This window comes from Eschrichtius robustus, chromosome 3 (assembly GCF_028021215.1).
Source record: "Eschrichtius robustus isolate mEscRob2 chromosome 3, mEscRob2.pri, whole genome shotgun sequence".
Taxonomy (NCBI): Eukaryota; Metazoa; Chordata; class Mammalia; order Artiodactyla; family Eschrichtiidae; genus Eschrichtius; species Eschrichtius robustus.
This window is the reverse complement of record NC_090826.1, coordinates 188110023-188130293: the sequence shown is the minus strand read 5'-3', so window position 1 is coordinate 188130293 and position 20271 is coordinate 188110023. Positions and strand designations below refer to the sequence as shown.

The following is a 20271-nucleotide window of genomic DNA, read 5'->3' as shown; positions in this document are numbered from 1 at the left end:
GAGAGCACCTCTTAAGCTCGGACAACTTGAGGCTGGGCCAAGGCCATGAGGCTAAGACGGGGTAGACCCTGAACCAGGACTCAGGCCTCCGACCTTCCTGGTGTTCGTCCTCCAGCCGCTTGGCCACCAGAGTCTGGTGACATGAGTGAAGTCTAAATGGCTTCACCACCACCTCGGGCTACTCGCTGGCCATCACCTAGAAACCCCTCCCCAGGGCCCCAGACACAAGAGAGGCCTGCTCCTCTGCTTTGGCCGATGGTGGCAAACGCTTAAGAAGAGTGCAGCTGACCGGCTGTGTGACACGCGGTAAGGCTCTACTGCCCACAGAGCCCGGCTGGAAGGCCCTCTGTTCCAAGAGACGCCTACGGGGCGAGGCAGCCTGTGATCGCAGCAGGGCTGGCCGGGGGGGTCTCGAGAGGGAGGGCACGGAGGAGTGAGTGCGGGCCCCCATGCCCTGCACCCATGCTTGCTCCTGGTGCACACAAGCTGCCCTGAGAAATCAGGACATCACTTCAAGACTGCTGACTGAGGCCGAGCCTGGAGTCTCCTGCAATTAGCCGAGTCTTACTGAGCTTCTTGGGTCTCTAGAAGCTGAGCCACTTCCCTCCCAGCCTCGGGGGCAGTCAGAGGGAGGAGAAGGGCCTGCCCCGAGCCCCCCAGCTCCCTCCAGGCCTCTTCCCATGGCACCTCGCCCTTCCCCCAGCTCTGTGGGCCTCCCAGAGCTGCTTAGGGCTGCGGGGAGATCGGGAGAGCCTGGGGTCTCCTGCCGACCCTCTCCAGGAGCAATTGATCCTGCGGGGCTTGGTGCCCGGCGGGCCCTGGGTTAGTACAGAGGGCCACAGACCTTGGCCAGAAACCTCATCTTTAAATGCTCCATTCAAGGGATTTCCCTGGTGGTCCAGTGGGTAAGACTCTGCGCTCCCAATGCAGGGGGCCCGGGTTCCATCCCTGGTTGGGGAACTAGATCCCACATGCATGCTGCAACTAAGAGTTTGCACGCCACAACTAACAAAGAAAACCAAAAAACATGTCGCAACGAAGATCCCGCATGCCACCACTAAGACCTGGCGCGGCCTAAATAAATAAATATTAAAAAAAGAAGAAGGAAAAGAAAATATCTAAATGCTCCATTCAAAAAGGCCTTCAGCTGGGCACAGGGCAGTCACTGGTGAGGGGAGGGGGCATCACCTGGTCACCTTTCTCCTTGACCCTCGGCTCTACCTGACCCGCTGGACCAGCTTTGGGAAAATTATCCTGCATGATGAGCTTATGACCCGGAATCCCCCCAAGTGTGGGCCAGGCTCCACCGGCAGTCGTGAGGTGACTTTAAGGCATTTAAGGGCACAGCCAATAACTAGCACTGAGGCTCATAGAAAACTCTTTCTTTTTCACTTTGATTACCATGAGGAGAAGGTCCAGGTTGGTGCCAGGATGTGTCTTTAACATTTGCCAACCTCCCTTTCTGAGCAGAAAGAAAAAAAGCCTTACCCATTTGGAATTAAACAATGATTTGTTTTCATTCTACTTATTATTATTGATTCTAAATTATGGTTAAGCCTTCTTTTATGGCAAAGGATACTTTTTTTTTTCTCTCAAGTTACTGATAAAAGTTTCTTTTCAAAATGAATGCACGGAAATTTAAAAGGAAGTTTATTAAAAATAAGTAAATAATAGTTGGTGTGATGATTTTCTAAAAACTCTGACAGCAGAGATCAGATGAAACTCTGCTGCCTACAGTGGCCAGGGTCCCCTCCTGTGACAGTGTGACCAGGAGCACCGGGCAGGGGCACCAGAGGTCAGGCTCTAGTCCTGGTTCTTCCCTGAGTGGCTGTGCAGCCTTGGGCAGTCACCTCACCTCTCTGAGCCTCTCCGTTTCCCCAACTAGAGCCAGCCCTGTAAGGCTTCTGACTTTCAGTGTCGATTCAGCCCCACTCGAGTCACACTCGCCCTTCTCCCCAGCCTAGCTCAGAGCTTCGGAACAAACCCAGGAGGCTGCCTTCACCCGACTCCGGGCCACGCCCTTGTGCAAGTGTGTGTGGGGGGTGCTTCCTGCTAGAGCCCCCAAAGCTGCATCCCTCCCCAGCTGTGTCTCCACCTCCTCCCCCCACCCCCGCCCACCCCCACCCCTATTGGATTTTCGTTTTCAGCTACGTTTTGCTCTCCTGCAGCTGGAAGTCCTTGGTAGAGGCATGCCAGGGTCGGGCCCTGGGGGAGGAGGCTGAGCCCCACCCTAGGGAGGGGTGAGGTCCTCATCCACCTACCCGGGAAAGGCTGCTGCATTTGTCACCGGAGCCTGGTGACAAAAGGCAGTTGCAACCAGAAAACAGGCACTGGACGACCTGCCCAGGGCTTTGTTTTGGCGGCCTCCTTCAAGGCCCCCTCCTCCCTCCCGGCTCTGGAGCCCTTGCCACTCGCCCTTCGGGCAGGAGACAAGATCCTGACCCTTCCTCCTCCTCCTCGTGCCCCCGACACCCCACGCAGAGCTGACCGGGCTCTGGACCCAGTTCTGCCCAGTCTACCTGTGAGGTACCTCCCGGGCCAGCCCCTGCACTTCTCCGTAGCCTGACTTCCCTGCTAATAAAATCGGAATGACAGCAACCAGTTCACCCGTCCAGATCTCACAAAGGTGGAAGGATCAGGTTGGGAAGTGGAAACAGGATTACCTTGTATACGTTCAAACCGCTCCATAATTCAAGGGGTTCTGAGGATTGGACTTCCTCCCACTGACAGCCCACCAAACATGAAGGTGGTGGTCCTGGCAAAGCCGGCACTTGCCTGCTAACCCAGGACCCCAGGGCTCCGTCCCCACACCTCCAGGACCCTGGGGACCAGGGCTGGTGCTAGGAAAGAAGGCTGGGTGGTCACCTGGTCCCACCTGCCGATGACAGACCAGGAGACTGAGGCCCGGAGAGGGTTAAGGAGCTCGTGTTGCAAACCCCAGCATTTCATCACACCCTCTCTCACGCTGGTGTTTCGTCTGTTAGTTGTTGTTGTTTTCTTTTAAATAAATTTAATTATTTATTTATTTTTGGCTGCGTTGGGTCTTCGTTGCTGCGCGCGGGCTTTCTCTAGTTGCGGGAGCGGGGGGCTACTGTTTGTTGCAGTGTGCGTGCTTCTCACTGCGGTGGCTTCTCTTGTTGCGGAGCACGGGCTCTAGGCGTGCAGGCTTCAGTACTTGCGGCTCATGGACTCAGTAGTTGTGGCTTGTGAGCTCTGGAGCGCAGGCTCAGTAGTTGTGGCGCACGGGCTTAGTTGCTCCACGGCATGGGGATCTTCCCGGGACCAGGGCTTGAACCCGTGTCCCCTGCGTTGGCAGGCGGATTCTTAACCACTGCACCACCAGGGAAGTCCCCTGTTAGTTGTTTTTAACTAGAGTGTTAGGGCTTTAAAGTCTTGTTGGCTCAGTCGATTAGTTCTTGTCAGGACTTAAAAAAAAAAAAAAAAAAAGGCAAAACTAAAACTCACTAATTTTCTTCTGGAGCGAAATAAAGAAGTTTGCAATTGTCCTTGATTCTTCAAATCTTCCCTCTAAAGTTTCAGCAGCTCTACTGTGACTCGTGTGTGAGAAGGAAGGTGAGAACAAAGGCAGATCACGGGGGAGCCTCCTTCTTGGGGAAAGACGCTGACGGGAAGTGACAGGTGGATTAAAGCCAAAGGAAGATGTAAAACCAGGCTTGGTCCTCTCTCAGAGGAGGGGGAACTCCTCCCTGAGCCTCATCTGGGAGGGGCCCCTGCAGACTGTCCAGGGCTGGCAAAGCCCAATGCTCCCACCAACCACACAGTGGCCACACTGAGTCCCCTTCACGGACATATCTCTCTGGACATTGCGACCAATTGCCTGCCTCCCTCCCCCACAAGGGTCCACCAGCTGGGACAGTGACAGGTGACATCCTGCCTTCTCCTGGGCCTGGCCTCTGGAGCTGCCCTTCTCGGAGCGATGCCTGTGCCTTGTGAGCACTCACAAAGGACAGCCCGGGGGCTACGGTCCCGGCTCCAAGCCTGGCGGCACCCCTCTGCCCCCTCCTGTCGGCTAAGGGCAGCCCCCAAGCCCAGATCCCCGCCTGGAGCCCGTCCTGGGACTCCGCTTGCATTGATCTGCGGGCCGGGTCCTCTCCCTTCACAAGCCCACGGTGCCGACTTCTCTCCACCCAGGGAGGACACACAACACAGGACGTCAGAGCCGAGGACACAGTCTGATGGTGCAGCCGGGGCCCGGCAGGGATGGAGGGCCAGCAGCGGTCGCTGGGCAGTGCTGGGGAGCCCCACGCCCAGGCCAGTGGCCTTTCCTCCACCTCACCACTGGCCCCTAAAGAGTCCCTGCCCCCGCAAACCTGAGCCAGGAAGAGCAGCCTCTCCGAGAGGCTGGGTCAGCCCTCGGTGAGAATCAGCCCAGAAGGAGGCTCCGGCCCGGGGGCAGCAGGATCGTCCGGCACAGAAAGCAGGGCCCCCCCATGCACACAGCCACGCCAAGGGACACCCCAAGGGACACCCCGACATGGGCGTCTGAGTTTGAACAGAGGGGATGTCTCCAGCCTCAGCGATGCCCAGCGAGGCGCTGCTCCTACAGGGAGGGGAGCCCGGGCGCGGGGCGGTGGGCCGGCCCGGGGACCCGCTCGCTCGCCTCCTCCTCCGTCGGACAAATTCTGTCCCCCCGGCAGCATCATCCTCGTTGGGGGAGAGCCTGGGGCCCACGGGGCTGGGTGGGGGTGAGTCACTGCTGGCAGGGGGACGCCGGGCTGGCAAGCACGACGATCACTCCCTCCTGGGGCAGGAACCGTGTCCGCGTGGGGCAGGAGCTTGCATCCCCTCCATCCTTCTCTCCTCAGACTTTCCAAACAGACCAGGCCCGGCAGGCACCGCCAGAGAACCCAGATGAGAGAGGGGAGCAGGGCAGGAGGCGGGGCGGGGTTTTTAAGCAGTGGGAGTTACCGGCCCGCCTCCCCTCTGTAAAGCTAAAGGAAATGAGGGCCTACCAGCTCTCCATCCTGCTGCAAGGGTTAATTACCTGCCGTTCCCCAGGTGCCTGGAGGTGCCCAGATGAAAGCGGGGAGGTCATACAGAAGCCCTCACCCACCTGCAGGCCAGCGGGGGCGGTCTGCCCCGGAGACCACCGTGAGGCCCAGGCTGTGGGTCCCGCAGCTGTCCAGAGGAAGCTCTCAAGCCACACAGAACCCTGAAAAGTCGGGGCTGAGGGAGTCCTTGGCTAGGTCTAGTCCAACAGCCTTGCTCCGTGGGTGAGAAAAGGTCTCAGGAGGTGAAGACCCCCCCAGGTCCTTCCCTCCGCTTGCAGCAGCCAAGCTGAGACCAGAATCCAGGCCTCCTACCCGATCGATCGGGTGTGTCCTATCTGCAGCCCCGACTACCCTTTGAGATAGGAATTCTCACCTATTTCAGAGATGGGCAAGCAGCTGAGGTTAAGAATTTGCCGAGGGTCATCCAGCTAGCTGAGGGCCCAGGGCTGGTCCCTCCACACCACCTGCCATGGGAGGGGTCTGTGTTTATTGGGACCTTTCTCTGCTTCAAGGGCGAGAGTCCTGCCATTTTCTCTTCAGCAGCCCCTTGGCCTTGGGCCCTGCCGCCTGCAGACCCTGCACACACGTGGCTCACCAGAGCCTGGGCTCCCATGCCCCACGGGGCTGTGCACAGCCTCAGCCCTCTCATCTACAGAAGAGGGCCACCCAGGAGTCTCTGGGTCTGGGGTGGGCAGGACCAGTCCCCTTCAGGGAGAGGGTCCCCAGCACGTGGTCCAGGAGACCCTGTCGTGATGGGATCATCAAATACTGACACATCAGTTAAGCAACTACAGCTGAGAAGAGGCCGGGAGGAAGATTTGCTAGCGAATCCTGGATTTTTTTTTTAATAATTTTTTTTTTTGGCCTCCCCGTGCGGCATGCGGGATCTTAGTTCCCCGACTAGGGATTGAACCCGTGCCCCCTGCAGTGGCAGCTCGGGGTCCTAACCCCTGGACCACAAGGGAATTCCCTGAACCCTGGATTAAAGTAGAGAAATAGGGTCAGTGACCAGGATGAAGGCAGAATTTCCTCTGGCCATTCTCCTGGGGAGTCTTGGCCTGCCCCCGCCCCGAGTGCTGGGCTGGTGTAACTGAGCACGACGGAGGGATTCAGCACAATGCCCCCATGGGATACCCTGGCCCAGACCGCCTGGCAGTTGCTGCACGCATGGGATCGACTCCCGGCAGGATGCTCTGGGCCCGTCCATAACCAAAGCACATTTCACTCCATGTGACGCCCAGAGGGACGTAAGCGCTCTAGATGTGCTTCTTGATTTGTAAATAGGAAAACCATTCGGGGCTGGAGGCGGTAGAAAAGGAGACCTTCCTCTTAATCTAGAACCTCCCCTGGAAGCTAAACTGTCCACTTGCCGCAACTTCACCCAGGACAAACCCACGTGACAGAAGCCCGTGTTCAGCTTTGGAACAGAAGGGCTGTGCCTTCAGTGCTTCCTGCTCCCTCCTCCCTCAACCTGCTGTCAGCCGACCCAGGGGACGTGTTCAAAGTGCCGTACGAGGGCCTCAGGGGGGCTGTCAGCCTCCCTTTGCTCCCCTAAAGTAATTCTGCCTGGGTCCCCAGCCTAGGAGAGGGGCGCTTAGGGAGTCTTGTTTTGATTACAGGGAATGAGTGTAAATACACGGTGACCTGGGGACGCCAGATCCAGCAAATAAAAATGCAGGACACCCAGTTAAATTTGAATATCAGGTAAACAACAAATAACATTGTCGGATAAGTGTGTCGCAAAGATTGCATTTCTTTATGTTTTACTTGGTGGCCCACCCTGACCCCCACAGCTGAGTGGCTCCAGCTTGAGTCTCGGAAGGCAAAAGGGGCCACTGCCCTGCATCTTTCGTGTGAGGCTGACTCCTCAAGGAAAGAGTAAGCTTGGCTGGGGGACGGAAGGGAGGAAATGAAGGGATCTGAACTCACGCGTCTGTTCCAAGTCCCCAGAACATGCTATAGTGTTAAAATATTGAGATTGCAAAAAAAAAAACAAAAAACAAACCACCAAAAAACACCCCATAAAATGACCAACAAAAGAGTGCAAATGTCTGGAGCGATGAAAGGAAACTCCATCAGGTTAGGAGTTAGGAGGCCGGGGGTCTCGTCTGCTCTCCCATTAACCAGCCGTGTGACCCTTGTCCTTGCTGGGCCTGAGTGTCCTCAACTATGAAATGCCAACCTTGTTGGTCTCTAATAGTCCCCGAGTCTGGTTCTGAGAACTGGCAGAGTCTGCTCATCTGAGAAACAGGGCTGGATGTGCCTCACCCTTTGCCCCAGCTCATCTGCTCCTGCCTGGGCCTCTGGGCCCCAGTGGTGCTGACCAGCAGATACGGTCTCCGAGGACCAGGAGGCTGGAGCGGCCAGAAGGGAACAGAGAACGACTGGCCAACGACTTTCTCGGGACCAGTTCTTCTTTTCCTTAAGCCCCTTGATGCTTTTTGTGTGTCAGACTAACTTTGTTTCATTCTATTACAAGACCCTCTATATTCAATTTTCTTATCTTGTGATATGAGTGATCATAGATTATAAATAGTATGGTGAGATACATATATACATATATAAAATCTGTTTTTTTAAATTAGAAGACTATTGCTGATATAGAATATAAGGTAAAATCATAAGGTAACACCACTGCTTTCTAAACGTTTCTAGAACTTTCTTTCTGGAAGTGCCCACAGATCCTTTGCATATTTAAATAAAATATACAGTCAGTGGTGACCCGTCTTTGTTATCTGAAGTTGATTTGATATTTGAAACTGAAGACAAATCTGAGGAGTGAGGCTCTCAGAGGGCTTAATATCATTTCTGCTCAAACACAGGTCCTGACAACACAGAAATGGGGCTGGTTTTCTTAGATGGCCCCTAAAAGGGCACTAACAACAATTATATTTTATAAAAAAAAGTTTTTTTAGAGGTTCCAGAAACACTTCCGGCAATGGCAGCACAGCTGGACTCCTCCAGCTTAGCAACCGACACCTGCATTCGATTTGTCTGCGGTCCTCCCAGGGCGGATGGAGGCTCCTCCAAGGAGGGTCCGCGTGCCCTGTTCTCTCCCCCTGCCCTCTGCGCCGGTTTCTTGGGAGGGGGGCCACTGAACTCCCCTGGCTCAGCTGTGCCATCCCTGGGAAAGTCCCATGGCACCGCTATTGCCTTGCCCCCTGCTCCCCTTCCCCTAAGTCCTGACTAGCGGTGCTGCCATCACGGCTGACGTGCTCGGCTCCAGCATCAATCCTTCCACCCATCCCCCTCCCTCCACCAAATCCCCGTCCCAGAGCCCCTCCTGAGCTGAGCGAGCCGGGGACGTGCCCAGGCAGCTCCTGACCTGAGTCACTCTGAAATCCCGGCGGCAGAGAGAAGGAGCGAGGAGGGCTGGGCCTTGGGGTTCGGAAAAGGAAGGAATTCTCACCGGGCGTCAGAAAACAGTCACAGGGAGGGTGTAGGGGCAGCTGGGAGCCAGTGAGGATCGAGCTAATGGCCCAGAAGCAATGCTCAACCCAGCCGCACACAGGTTCTCCCAAGAAGGCCCTCAGAATGAGTTCCCTGCAGGTTCCGGTTACAAATCTCCACATGTACTAACCCCTCACTGCCCATCTGATGACGCGTCCCGGTTAATTTAACACGTCAACCCCTGAGTGGAGGTGAAGCACGCGCAGATGAGAACACTGATACCCAGAGAAATCAGAGCTTGATCTACAGTCACAGAGCCAGAGAGCAGCCGGCCCAGGGCGGGAACCCAAGCGCCAAGTTCTGACTGGGCAACGCAACATTGTAAAGACACATAACATCTGCGCGGTCAGCATAATGACTCATCTGACTGCTGGTCCCGTCCAGGGACCTGCCCTCCTTGGGTCTCTCCTAATCCTTTTCACGGCATTATGAGGTCATCTTCTCAGATTCTGCCCGGTCATCAGTCTTTCTGTCAAAGCCCTTTACTCACACCTATGCCTGGTCTGCCAGCCTACTGGGCTCAGTTAACCGTATTTATCGGTTATCGGCACTGAGGGTATCAACTGACATCAAGAAGCAGGAAACAGGGAGGGAAATAAATTCACAGCAAACCTAGTTAAACCTGTACCATGCAAGAAAGACAAATCCTCCCCAATCAGCCCCAGTGAGAACTTAGGTAGGAGGGAATCAAGCGGATGACAAAGAACACCTAACTCATAAACCACCCACCTCTCTCTTGCCCGGGACCCCAACATCTGTGAGCAATGTGGACTCAAAGCAAAAGGTCCTAAAACCTGAGGCCCAAGCAGACGGAGCCCAGAGTCCCATGGAGAAGCAGCCTTTATCCCCAGCTGCACAGGCCTGAAGGGCCTCACAGAAGAACTTCCAGAACAACATAGGCTAATGTTGAAATTAGCAAAAAGAAAGGAAAGTCACAGAATTTGCAGACTGGGAGAAAAGCCGGGCGTCACCTAACCCAACACGCCGATTGTGGGGTAGAAGAAAACTCCTGCGTGGGCTTGTGTGGTTGAACCAGGGCATCTGCCCTGGTGCTTGGTGGAGAGTTAGGGCTAAAGAAATATTTGTTCAGTAATGGGTGGATGGGCATAGCGGGATGAGATCACACAGAAAGACAGTGGCAGGGCCAGGATTAAAGGATCTAGGATCATCTCTACTCATGCTAATATTTTTAAAAAATTCTTAAGAATGATTATAATCAGGTTTTTTTAAATGCACACTATTTCGTTTAGTCCTGACAACAATCCCCAGAGGTAGACTTTGTTATATCCATTTTACATGTGGGGTAACTGAGACCCAGAGGTAGAAGAATCTCACCCAGGGTCACACGCTCAGCAGTAACACAGCTAGAATCTGAACGCGGGTTTGTCCAACGTACAAACTCAAGCCACATTCCCCCCTGGGCACACATCCTTGGTCATCAGCACATACTGAGGAGAGGGTCCCTTCGGGATTTTTCTAGAAACTTCTAATCTATACATGACTGGACCATGAGAATTCAAACTTCTTTCAAATCTATGATCAAATCAGATATATTGGGAAATGGATTTTTTTTAATATGATGTTTCCTTTACGCTTTTTCTAAAATGTTCTCATCTGAGGCATTCAGAAATATCCAGTCAGACAGGAGGCTGCAGTAAGAGCCACGTGTGAAATGATGGCCAAGCAAACGGACCCGGTCAGAGCTGGGGGGCCTCCCCTCGGGGACCGTTCCCACCCCGCATCACTGTCTCGGCAACCAGGACACGCCTTCTCCTCCACAAAGCCTGAACCGACACCCTGCGGGAAGCAGCTCCTTACCGGATAACCCCACGAGCCGTTCCCCGCCTGGAACTTCGAGTAGTAGCTGCTCCGGCCGGTGGTCCCGCAGCTGTTGTAATTGTCATCATACATGGAACCTTGAGGACAGGGGCAGGGGTTAGGCCATTGGCTCCCCCCAGCCCTCCTCCCCACGGTGTCCCCTCTGCATCTGGTGCCCTGCGGACCTCGGAGGAGACCAGGGCTGAGGCCTTGGAGGAGGCGGACGGGGATGGGGAGCCAGGCTTCCGCTCGCCTTTCTCCCTCTCTCCACCCGCCCCTCCACAGCCAGATGGCTGCAGGGTCAGCTCCGAGGGCCTCGGCCGACCCCTTCCTGGGGGTCTACCCCTGTGGCCGGGGGTGGGCTGACACCTACAGGTCAGGAGTTGGCCTGGAGGGCCTCAGGCCCCCGTCGTCCCGGTCCAGGGAATCACAACTCCGAGTTCTACAAGGATGACCTTCCCACTCAGGGACGACAGCCAGGAGCTCCGCATGCCAGGTCCAGAGCCTCAGGGCCGCAGGGCAGCTCCGGAGGGTCCCAGGCCAACGCCACGCGGGACTCTGGCTCCCGAGCCCAGCCTTCCGCCCCCTCCTGCATCTCCCAGGTGCCCCAGCTGCTGAAGGGGGAGCGGCCACCAACCTCAGAGGCCCGGTGAGGATTAATTAACTGTTTTCCGAGTGCTTGGGGGCCCACAGACGACAGGCTCCGGGGAGGACAGAGTGTCATTACTATTATTGAGGGTAAAGTGGCTTTGGATTTCACAAGGCAGCCTGGACGCTAGGCTCCTTCACCGGATGGCTGGGGAACCCGAAAAGGACAGCCCAATTCTGCCCGCTGTCCTGCTGCCCTTGAAGCATGGCTGACAGTGACCTGCCCGGGGCTTTGCTCACGCCGCGTCCCGTGCCGAGTCTGCCTTCCTTCCTCGGCCGCAGCCACTGAATCGCAACCGTCTGTAAACCCAAGTTCAAAACCCGTAACCGGGCCCCGCCCAAGAGGCCGTCCTGCTGTCCGTACCCCAGGTCACAACCTGCCTGGTGCCCCATTTCCTAGACTAGGAACCATGGCTCTATGGCCTGGGCATCCGGAGCAAGGGTGGTCCTACACTCTTACTAAGTGATGGCCCCTGGGGAAAGTCGATCCAGGGAGAGGGGATTGACCCCAGCATCAGGGCAAGGGTCTGGCCGGGATCCCACCTGGCTCAATTCACCCCTCCCCATCGGCTGTGCCCCCTCAGACTCCCAAGCCTTTGGGGGTGGGCGCTGGAGCATCTGAGCTGGGGGGAGAAGACAGAGCAGAGGGGCAGCTTTGGGTGTGGCAGATGTCCTTGCCTGGTGCCACCTCCTCTGTCCAGAGCCAGGTGACCCCCCAACAGCTCACAGGAGGGGCAGTGCCCCTGATTCTCCACGCCCCCCCATCACGGAGGATCAACTGGCCACTGGGGCTGCCAGCTGTGGCAGAGACCCCCTGCCCTAGGCACCTGGTGGTGTTGGAATTGGTCCTGGCTCTGGCATTTGGGCAAGGCACTTGCCTTCTCTGGGCCTCGCCTTCCTCTTCTATAGAAAGAGGGGTTTGGCCTCTCTGTACCCCAAGGTCCCGTGGTTGTGTGATTATAGTGACTCGTGCCTGATGGCATTCAGGGAAGCCTGACCTCTCTTCTCTAGAGACAGGGTTCAGCAAGGAAGAAGTCTGGGCATCAAAGGCTACATCACCACCTCCTTTGCTGCCCCCAGAGGTGTCCCCACCCCAGAAAGCCCCAGGCCCAGGCCTGGCTCCAGAAGGGACGCCCCTGAGGCTCTGAATTACTCCAAGCTCCCAGCTGAATGCAGGCAGCTCGTGCCTCTTCCTTTCTCCGGAAGCTCTGGAAAAGCTGCCTTCGTCAGGAGGAGTCTGGAGGCAACCTCATGGGCGTGGACCCCCAGAACTCGCTCTCACCGAGAAAAGGGGCTGCAGCCAGGAACCCCGGTGGCCGACAGCCAGTGTCCCGTCCATCTCCCCTCCGTCCAGCCCACTTCTGACACCCCTTCCAGGGCAGGGCAGGGCAGGGTTCACTTGGGCAGGGATTTCTCACCCAAGGGCAAGCGTGGGTCAGCCAGCTGCTTTGGATGGAAAATCTGGGGTGGTGACAGACACAGAGTTCTGGGAGAGGCGTCCCCAGGAGGCTCCGTGGAGGGCAGGCTCCCACGGGGCCTCCGCCCTGCTCGGGAGGGAGTCTGTCAGCAGTGATGTCACTCGCCCTCTTGGTCATCAGGTGAAGCATATCCTCCCCCACACCCTGCACCTGCCCACCTCCCTCTCATTCTCCTTTGTGTGACAGGTGGGGAGTTCTCTGCCGTGGAGGCAGATGACCTCTGGAGTACCCCATCATTCCAAGGCCAGTCCCTGTGACCCAGGGGGGATTGTGGTGATGACAGGTGTGGGTTGTAACTCTCACTTCTGGTTGGGCCAAGGCCTCCAGCCCCTTCCAGGCAGCTCCTGAAGGCATCTCCCCAAGATCACCTGCAACTGGGGGTCAGACTGCCTGACTCCCACCGTGAGCTGTTTGGTTTGGCCTCCTTGTGAGAATGAGGCTGCCATCACACCAGCCAGCACTGCTTCTCTGGCAGGAGGCAGCTGCCCTTGGGCCGAGGTTTCAAGGGTGGGGAGTCCAGAGACCTTACACACTTGCAGTCACACCTTGCAGTGTGCCAGATACCCAGAGGGGTGCAGGCGGGAGGCGAGCCGTTTGTGAGACTGTTGCTCCCACAGCAGAAGCGGGCGCTCCCTCTCCTGACCCTGGGGGGTCTGGTTGGGAAGTACCACCCTCTGAAAGTCAAGTTCAGCAGGAAGAACATGGAGCTTCTCACTGAGAGTGACGGGACAGCTCTGATGGCCTGCACTTCTCCACTGGCCCCTTGACCTCTCTGGACGTCACTTCTAGGAAGCCTTTCCTGATGACCCCCACCTGGTCCCCGCGCCCCAGGCTGCCTGTCCTCTCAGTGCAGGGTACGGTGAGGTACGGTCCCCCTGCCCGGCTCTGGTGCCTTGAGGCTCAGTGTCCCCATAACCGCAGCAGGGGACTGGGGTCCTTGACTCCACTCAACCAGGCCCCCCTCCCACCCAAAGAGGTCCCTGGCGGGTCGGTGAACCGGGGAGAGACTGGAGCCAGAACGCCCAAGGCTATATTCTCAGGGAGGATTCTTGGCCCAGGGGTGGGAAGGGAGGGGGGTCCCAGCACCAGCTTGCCCCACAGTCACCCCACCTCCCGGGGAGCACTGCGCCCGCTGTTGTCGCTGGAAGGGCCCATGGGCCTTTCCGTGTGGCCCAACTGCGTGTCTGCCTCGAGGCATCTGCCCTCCCGCAGAAGCCCGGGGTCAGAGAGCAAAGGTCTGCCTTCCCTGCGCACCAGCATCGGGGTCAGAGAGCAAAGGTCTGCCTTCCCTGCGCACCAGCATCGGGGTCAGAGAGCAAAGGTCTGCCTTCCCTGCGCACCAGCATCGGGGTCAGAGAGCAAAGGTCTGCCTTCCCTGCGCACCAGCATCGGGGTCAGAGAGCAAAGGTCTGCCTTCCCTGCGCACCAGCATCGCTGGCCGCTCCCTACGCTGCGAGCCTCGCTCCGGGTCATCGCTCCGGGTGACAAGCCATCTCAGAAAACCCACCCTGCACACGGCAGCACCCCGGCGCCCCTTCCCTTTGGCCTTGCACGGCGGCCTGACTCTCCCTGTGTCACTGGGCAGCCCTTTGTCAGGACCCCCGGGACTCCTTCCCCACTGGGACAGGTGACTCATCCTTCCACCTCCCAGCTTTCCATGGGTCACACCCACCACGCCTGAAACATTCCTGCTCCCCTTCTCAGCCAAGCCTCTCCCTGGAGCCCAAACCCTGCACCAACCCAGCTCCTCCTGGAGAAGACCCACCCCACCCCGGCGCCCCAGCTCTCCCTCGGAGCCGTGTCAGCGCTCGGTCTACCTGCTCGACACACTCTGTGCTGTACATTCTGTGTGTGTGTCTGCTGGGGGCGCTCTCCACCCACCCCGACCCAGGACCAGACTCCACCTGGACAAGGCCCTCGAGGCACTGGCCAGCCCAGCCCGGCTGAAGGGCTGCCCCAGGGGCAGAGGTTGTCCGAAATGCCTCTCCTCCACCCCAGTCTCCCCACACCCCCGTCCCTGCTAGCCACAGGCCCGCACACAGAGCGGTATCTGTGAACCTGCCTCTCACAAGGCTCCTGCCTCTTCTAGCTGCTTCTGCACTCACATCTGTTCCTTAGCACAAAAAGCTTCAGAAAGGAAGCCCACTGTCCCTCGGCCTCAGAAACCCCTTGACTTCACCCCCTAAATCCCTCCCATCCAGGGTGCCCAGCAGGGCGAGGTCCACAGCAAGAGGAATTTAAGTCAGACAATAAGAAGAACTGTCGGAAGAGAGCATGGAGATGTCTGGGCCCCCGGACTGTCCCGCAGCCCAGCTCCTGCCCCTCGAACATCGCAGGGGATGTTCTGCCCTCCACCCAGGCCAGCGGGGCGCTCATGCGCACGCCGCCCTTTCCTGGACGGGAGGAGTTCAGCTCAACCCCACCTGACACTCTGGCGCAGTCTCTGCCCTTTCCTGGGCACGTGTACAGGACAGAAATACCAAAGCACACTGGGGTGTGTTCAAACCCAGCTCTGCTGGAATCCTGCTTCTTCTTCTGATGATCTGTGTGTGGTCACCACTAAGCCTAAGTGTTGGACTGAGGGCGGGAGCATGCTGGGGCCTGGGCTCAGCCCCCCGAGGGGGGTCCAGGGTAAAACATCAGCAGCAGCAACTGCCACACTAGATGTCCATCCCTGTGTGTGTGTGTGTGTGTGTGTGTGTGTGTGTGTGTGTAGAGATGTGTGCCTGTGATGGGGGTGGTCCCCACAGTGGGTCTCTGTGTGAGGGAGGGTGAGGACGAGAACAAGGATTCTTGATCTTTGCTGCATATCAGAATCGCCTGGGAGCCTTTAAAAGTCCACGCTGTCCCCATGCTAACTAAACCGGAACCTCTGGGGGCCGGACCCAGGTGCTTGCATTCTTTACAATTCCCAGACTATTCTGATGTGTAACCGTGCTTAAGAACAGTGCTTTGGGGGATATTTTTTGGTGATTTGATGCTTCCTGGAAGGAAACCGTGAGGGCTGTGTCTTGAGGGGAGGAGCTTTTTTGCAGCTGCAGACGGTTTGGGGAAACGGTCTGCAGAGGCAGTGAGTTATACATCTATTTCCAGTGAAATATCTGGAGATGAGCTCACCCCACCTCTTACAGTTGCACAGACCCAGAGAGGGGCAGCCACTTGCCCAAGATCACACACCAGTTGGCAACAGATCGGAGAGAACTCAAGCCTCCTGACACCAGCTGGACTCCTGCCGCTGCACAAGCTGCGAGTCGGGCTGTGTGTGAATGTGTGTGTGCGTGAGGACACACGTGTGTGTGTGCACAGCGGTGGGTATACGTGTGCATACGTGCGTGCCTGTGTGGTGTGTGCCTACAAAGAACCTCACGTGAGGCTACCTTCCATGGAAAACAGTCCTCCATTTTGTTTTGTTCAAACATCACATAACTTCTACGGGTCACACCCTATCATCGCAGAAGTAGCTCCCAGAGTTTTAAACCTAGAACAAGCGGCTTATTGATATTTACAATTCCGTGCGTGGGGAGAGGAATTTCTTTTGTTTTGTTTATTTGTTTTCTAATCTCTGTCAATGAGCTTAGCAAAGGAGCAGGATTCCAACCCCGGAATACTCGGCATTTTTGCATGTGTTGTAACAGGCCGGTGGAAATTCTGGCTAAGCCCTCAGCTCCGAGACGACGAGAGGCACTGTGAAGAAATGAGAACTGGTCCGCTTGAAGTTAACGAAGATGTTTCCCTGCTGGGGCAGGCCTAAGCACAGACGTCACGTACCTCCTCCCGTCTCAGCTTTGGTCCCGAGGAAATAACCCCAAAAGAGACACCTGTGCCCAGCCTGCGGTCAGGGCAGGACCCTTCCAGGAGAGTAGAGAGAGCAGAACCTCCCCGGGGGGAGGCTCACGCCGAGACACAGCCCCCCACGAATCCAGGGAGCCGGCCAGCGGGGCCCTAAGACGGGGTCTTGGCTCCCCTGGGCACAAGCCTGCCCCCAGGAGGGCCCCGGGGAGCAGGACACCTGCCCAGCGCACCCCACCCCCACCTCTGACCATCACAGGTGGGAAATGGTGCTTCTGAGAAGAGTGGAGACAGAACCCTCGGGCCCAAGGCTGATGCTGGCTCACAGGGCAGTGGGCAGAGCGCGTGGGTTAGGACTCCCTGGAGTGATGTGCAGAAGGCAGCCGGTTCCACCGAGCTCTGTGTGTGTGTGTGTGTGTCTGTGTGTGTGTGTGTGTGTGTGCGTGTGCGCGTGCGCGCGCGCGCGTGTGGCAGCGGCGGCTTTGGACTTGGATCAGAGGAGATTTGGGTTCAGCTTTAGGAAGAGATTCCAAGCAGAGTAGAAAGGACATGAATATGGCAGCGTCTCCTCTCGGGCCAGACGACAGTGCACCAGTCCCCAACCCCACGGTCCGCCCCGCAGGGACTACCCGCCGGCCACAAGGAGGTCGTGTTTCCCAGCCCCGATCTCCGGCTGGGCAGCCACGTCCCCACGTTCCTCCCGCTTCCCACATGGTTTTACCCCGCTGCCCACGGGGACCCTCAGGAAGCGTGGGCAGCAATGCTCAGGGGCCCCATTCGGGAAAAGATGGGTGGGCAGGTCCCAAGCAGCCTCCTCCTGCAGGGTCTCCGGCCCCCGAGAACCCCTCCCTAACTGGAACTGCCTGACAGGGTGGGCCATGTGTCTGGGCCCGTGTTCTGGGGAGGGCACGGCAGAGACGGGCGTTCATGCCAGGCTTCTCCCACGGGGTCCCACACCCAGCCCTTGGAGGCTCAAGGCCCCTCCCTGACAGGATGGAAGGCAGCCCTATGGGGCCGGCTCCGAACAAAAGGCACTCCTACTGCCAGGACCTTGGGTGGCTGATTCCTGACTGTCCTCCGCGGGCTACAGGGAGAGGCAGCTCCTCTGCGGGCAGTGGGGCGCGCCTGGCCTTCTGCAGGGCGGGGGCCCAGGAGGATCAAAGACCCCAGAGAAACCTGCTCTTCTCTCTCAGGCAAGTGAAAGAGAATTCGAGTCTGTCCGGGGGGCCAGGGGGATGGCCTGGGGTGTGGTCCTTCCACAGCCGCCAATCACCCCTCCCGGGAACCAGAGCAGACACATGGAGTGAAATCAACAGGACAAAGAGGGACCAAAGCGGGGAGAGGCAGTCACAAAGCAAACCGGGGGACGCTGGGGCAGCGCTGGCGAGGAGACAAAGCCAGATCAACCAGAAAACCAGATCAACCAGCTGCAGGTGGCCTGACGGCCTCTCCCAGCTACAGTGCCGCTGGGGAAACTGGTCAGAGCAAAGGGTAGCGGGGACACGCCTACAGGGCCAGCCCTCGGAGAGGGACGCACTAGCCACCAGAGTCCACCCCTGCCTGCTGACGCCCCCGGAGGACCTTGGGATGCAGAAGTGGAGAGAAGAGGGATGGATGTCACCCACAAAGAGAGAGGCCAGGCCACAGTGCTCAGCCAGCGCCCCATCGGGGGGCACCGGGGCTGGTCTGAGACTTTTCTGGAGCTGTGAGCCCCAAGCTCAGGCCAGGGACGGAGCGGGTGTGGGATGGGGACAGGTGAGGCTTCAGCGAGGGAGAGAGGAGGTGGGCTTGAGCTGTGACTGGGCTGTGGTCAGAAGGAGGGGCACTTTGTCTCCCAAACCTACTTCCAAAAAAGGCTGGAAGCAGCTACCAAGGCACCAAACAAAAGGGAAGGAGGCAAGCGCTCTGGAGGCTGTGGCCTTGAGCGGGGGTCTGGCAGGAGAGGAGTAGGGGGCCCAGGCCAGGGCAAGGGGCACAGCCGCACAGGCCTTTGGGTTTGGGGTGCAGGGGAGTCCTCGGCCAGCCATTTTCTCCCCCTCAGCTCTACAGTTGCCACTTGGGCGGGGGCACAGAGGTTGAAATCGTGAGCTGGTGTGTGTGTGTGTGTGTGTGTGTGTGTGCGTGCGCGTGGGAGAATGGGTGAGGATTCATCTCCTTTGTCCCCCCCTCTTTACTAACCCCATTCTCCCCGCTCTCTCATGAACACCTGACTTGATCAATGTATCTCTTTTTTTCAATAAATAAATCTTGGTTGACCTGTACTGGTTTGCAGTCTGCAGCGTCTTTATTAGCATTTAACTAAATTTAGCTAAATAAATAAATAGAAGGTGCCCTGATTTGTGTGTAATTCTCACTGGGAATGCTCTGTATGAAAGCGTTTGGTCTAAAAATCCTCCACACAGGGCCCTGTCAGGTATCATACCTTCCTCCTTGCGTTTCAGGGGTCCTACCCCTTTCTCCTGGCCGCCCCCAGGTGGGGGACCTTACCGTGAAGAGGAGAGGGCTGGCCAGGCCGGCACCTAGATGGACAAGTGCCCACCACGAGGGCCCAGCAAGGCGAGGGTCGGGGGCGGGGGATTCCCAACCTTGTCCACCGAATTCCCTACTTCGGGGCACTTGTTTCTAGGCAAGCTGCGTGGGGCAGGGCAAATCCCGTGGGAAAGTGGGTTTCTCTCAGCCACGGGAAAGAGGGCATCCTGGACCCCTTCCCGGCCTCAGTCCCCAGGGTCCGCACTGGCCCGGGGCGACCTTGGAACCACACATGCCTCTTCCAGGTGTGAGGCTCCCGCTACCACGCCGCGCAGTCACAAGGGCTTGTCCGCTCCCTGCGCCACCTCCCCGGCCGCCCGCCCCTCCTGGGCCTCCGCTCGGGTCTCCGTGACTCCCTGCCCGCCCGGCAACCACGCACCGCCCTCCCCCCAGACCCCCCCCCCAGCCACTGGGATCCCGCAGCTAAGTCCGGGCAGGATGCGGCGGGGTGAGGGAGGCGCACGACCCCGGGCGACCGGGTAAGACAGGACGCGGACGGAGACAGTTCCCCGGAGCAGGCCGCGGAAGAGAAAGCCCTGGGCCCCGAGAACGGCCCTGACTGCGTCTCCCACCACTCCGCCACCCCCCAACACCGTGAGCACGCCGCCGAGCGGCTCGGGCCGCGGCTGCACAGTAGACCCGGCGGCGGGAGGGAGCGCTGCTGGGGTCTGCGCGCGCCCCGCGCCCCGCCGCCCGGGAGGGGCGCCGGGGAGGGGCGCACGGCCACGCGCGCATCCGGCCTTTACCTCGGTTGGAGTGGCTCAGGGTGGACGACTGGGAAGACTTGGGCTTCTGCCGCTTGACGGTCATCATCACCTGCTCCTGCACGCGCTGCCAGCCCGACGTGCCGGTCTTTATCTTCTGGTCCGACGGCAGAGCCAGCGTCGAGTTGTCCTGGAACTGGAAGCATTCGTAGGCCAGGGCGGTCTTGAGCGGTGAGTGGTTCATGGCGGCGCGGGGCGCGGGCCCGGAGAGCGAGCGGCCAAATGCGAGGTGCGGGGTGTGCGGGGTGCGCGGCGTGCTGGGCGGCAGCGGGAGGGGGCTCTTCCCGTGCTCAGCGGCTCCCTGAGCCATCGAGCGACGGTGCACGCGCGTGACGGCTCCCGGCTGCTGCTCCCGGCGCGTCCTGGTCCAGGCACTGGCGGGCCCGCCCTCCGCCGGGCTGGATATACCGCCCCGCCCGGCGCCGCCCCCTCCCCGCCGCGGCCGCTCCAGCGGAGCCCCGGGCGCTGAGCTGCGGGCCGGGCGCTCTGGGGGCAGGGCTTCAAGTCCCGAGCCTGGACCGTGCTCTCTCTTCCTTTGTCCCCCTTCCCTCTCCCCGCGACCTGCCGAGGTGAGGCCTCCGCCCGGGTAGCCGCCCTCTGTCCCGGTCCTGCGCGCTCAGGGATAGAGTGCGTGCTCAGCTCGGCACTGAGAGAGACTTCTCTCTAGGAAAAAGGAGTCTTTCTCGACTGGGCCCCCTGCACAGCCAGATGCCCATCTGCCTCCGTGCAGAGGTCACTGCGGAGGCCAGCCCTGTGGATGGGGGCTCCCAGGTTGACGGCAAG

The 20271-nt window shown here is 58.5% G+C and overlaps 1 protein-coding gene across 1 annotated transcript in view; it reads right to left on the bottom strand.

Annotated features, from left to right (window-relative positions):
- Positions 1–19672, bottom strand: part of PKP1 (plakophilin 1) — a 39620-nt gene extending 19948 nt beyond the window's left edge. The window contains exons 1-2 of the mRNA XM_068538582.1: positions 19471–19672; positions 10281–10378 (exon numbers count right to left, since the gene is read on the bottom strand). Coding sequence (XP_068394683.1) covers positions 10281–10378; positions 19471–19672 — 300 coding nt within the window. The remainder of the gene's footprint in view (positions 1–10280; positions 10379–19470) is intronic.
- Between the last annotated feature and the right edge of the window lie 599 nt (positions 19673–20271).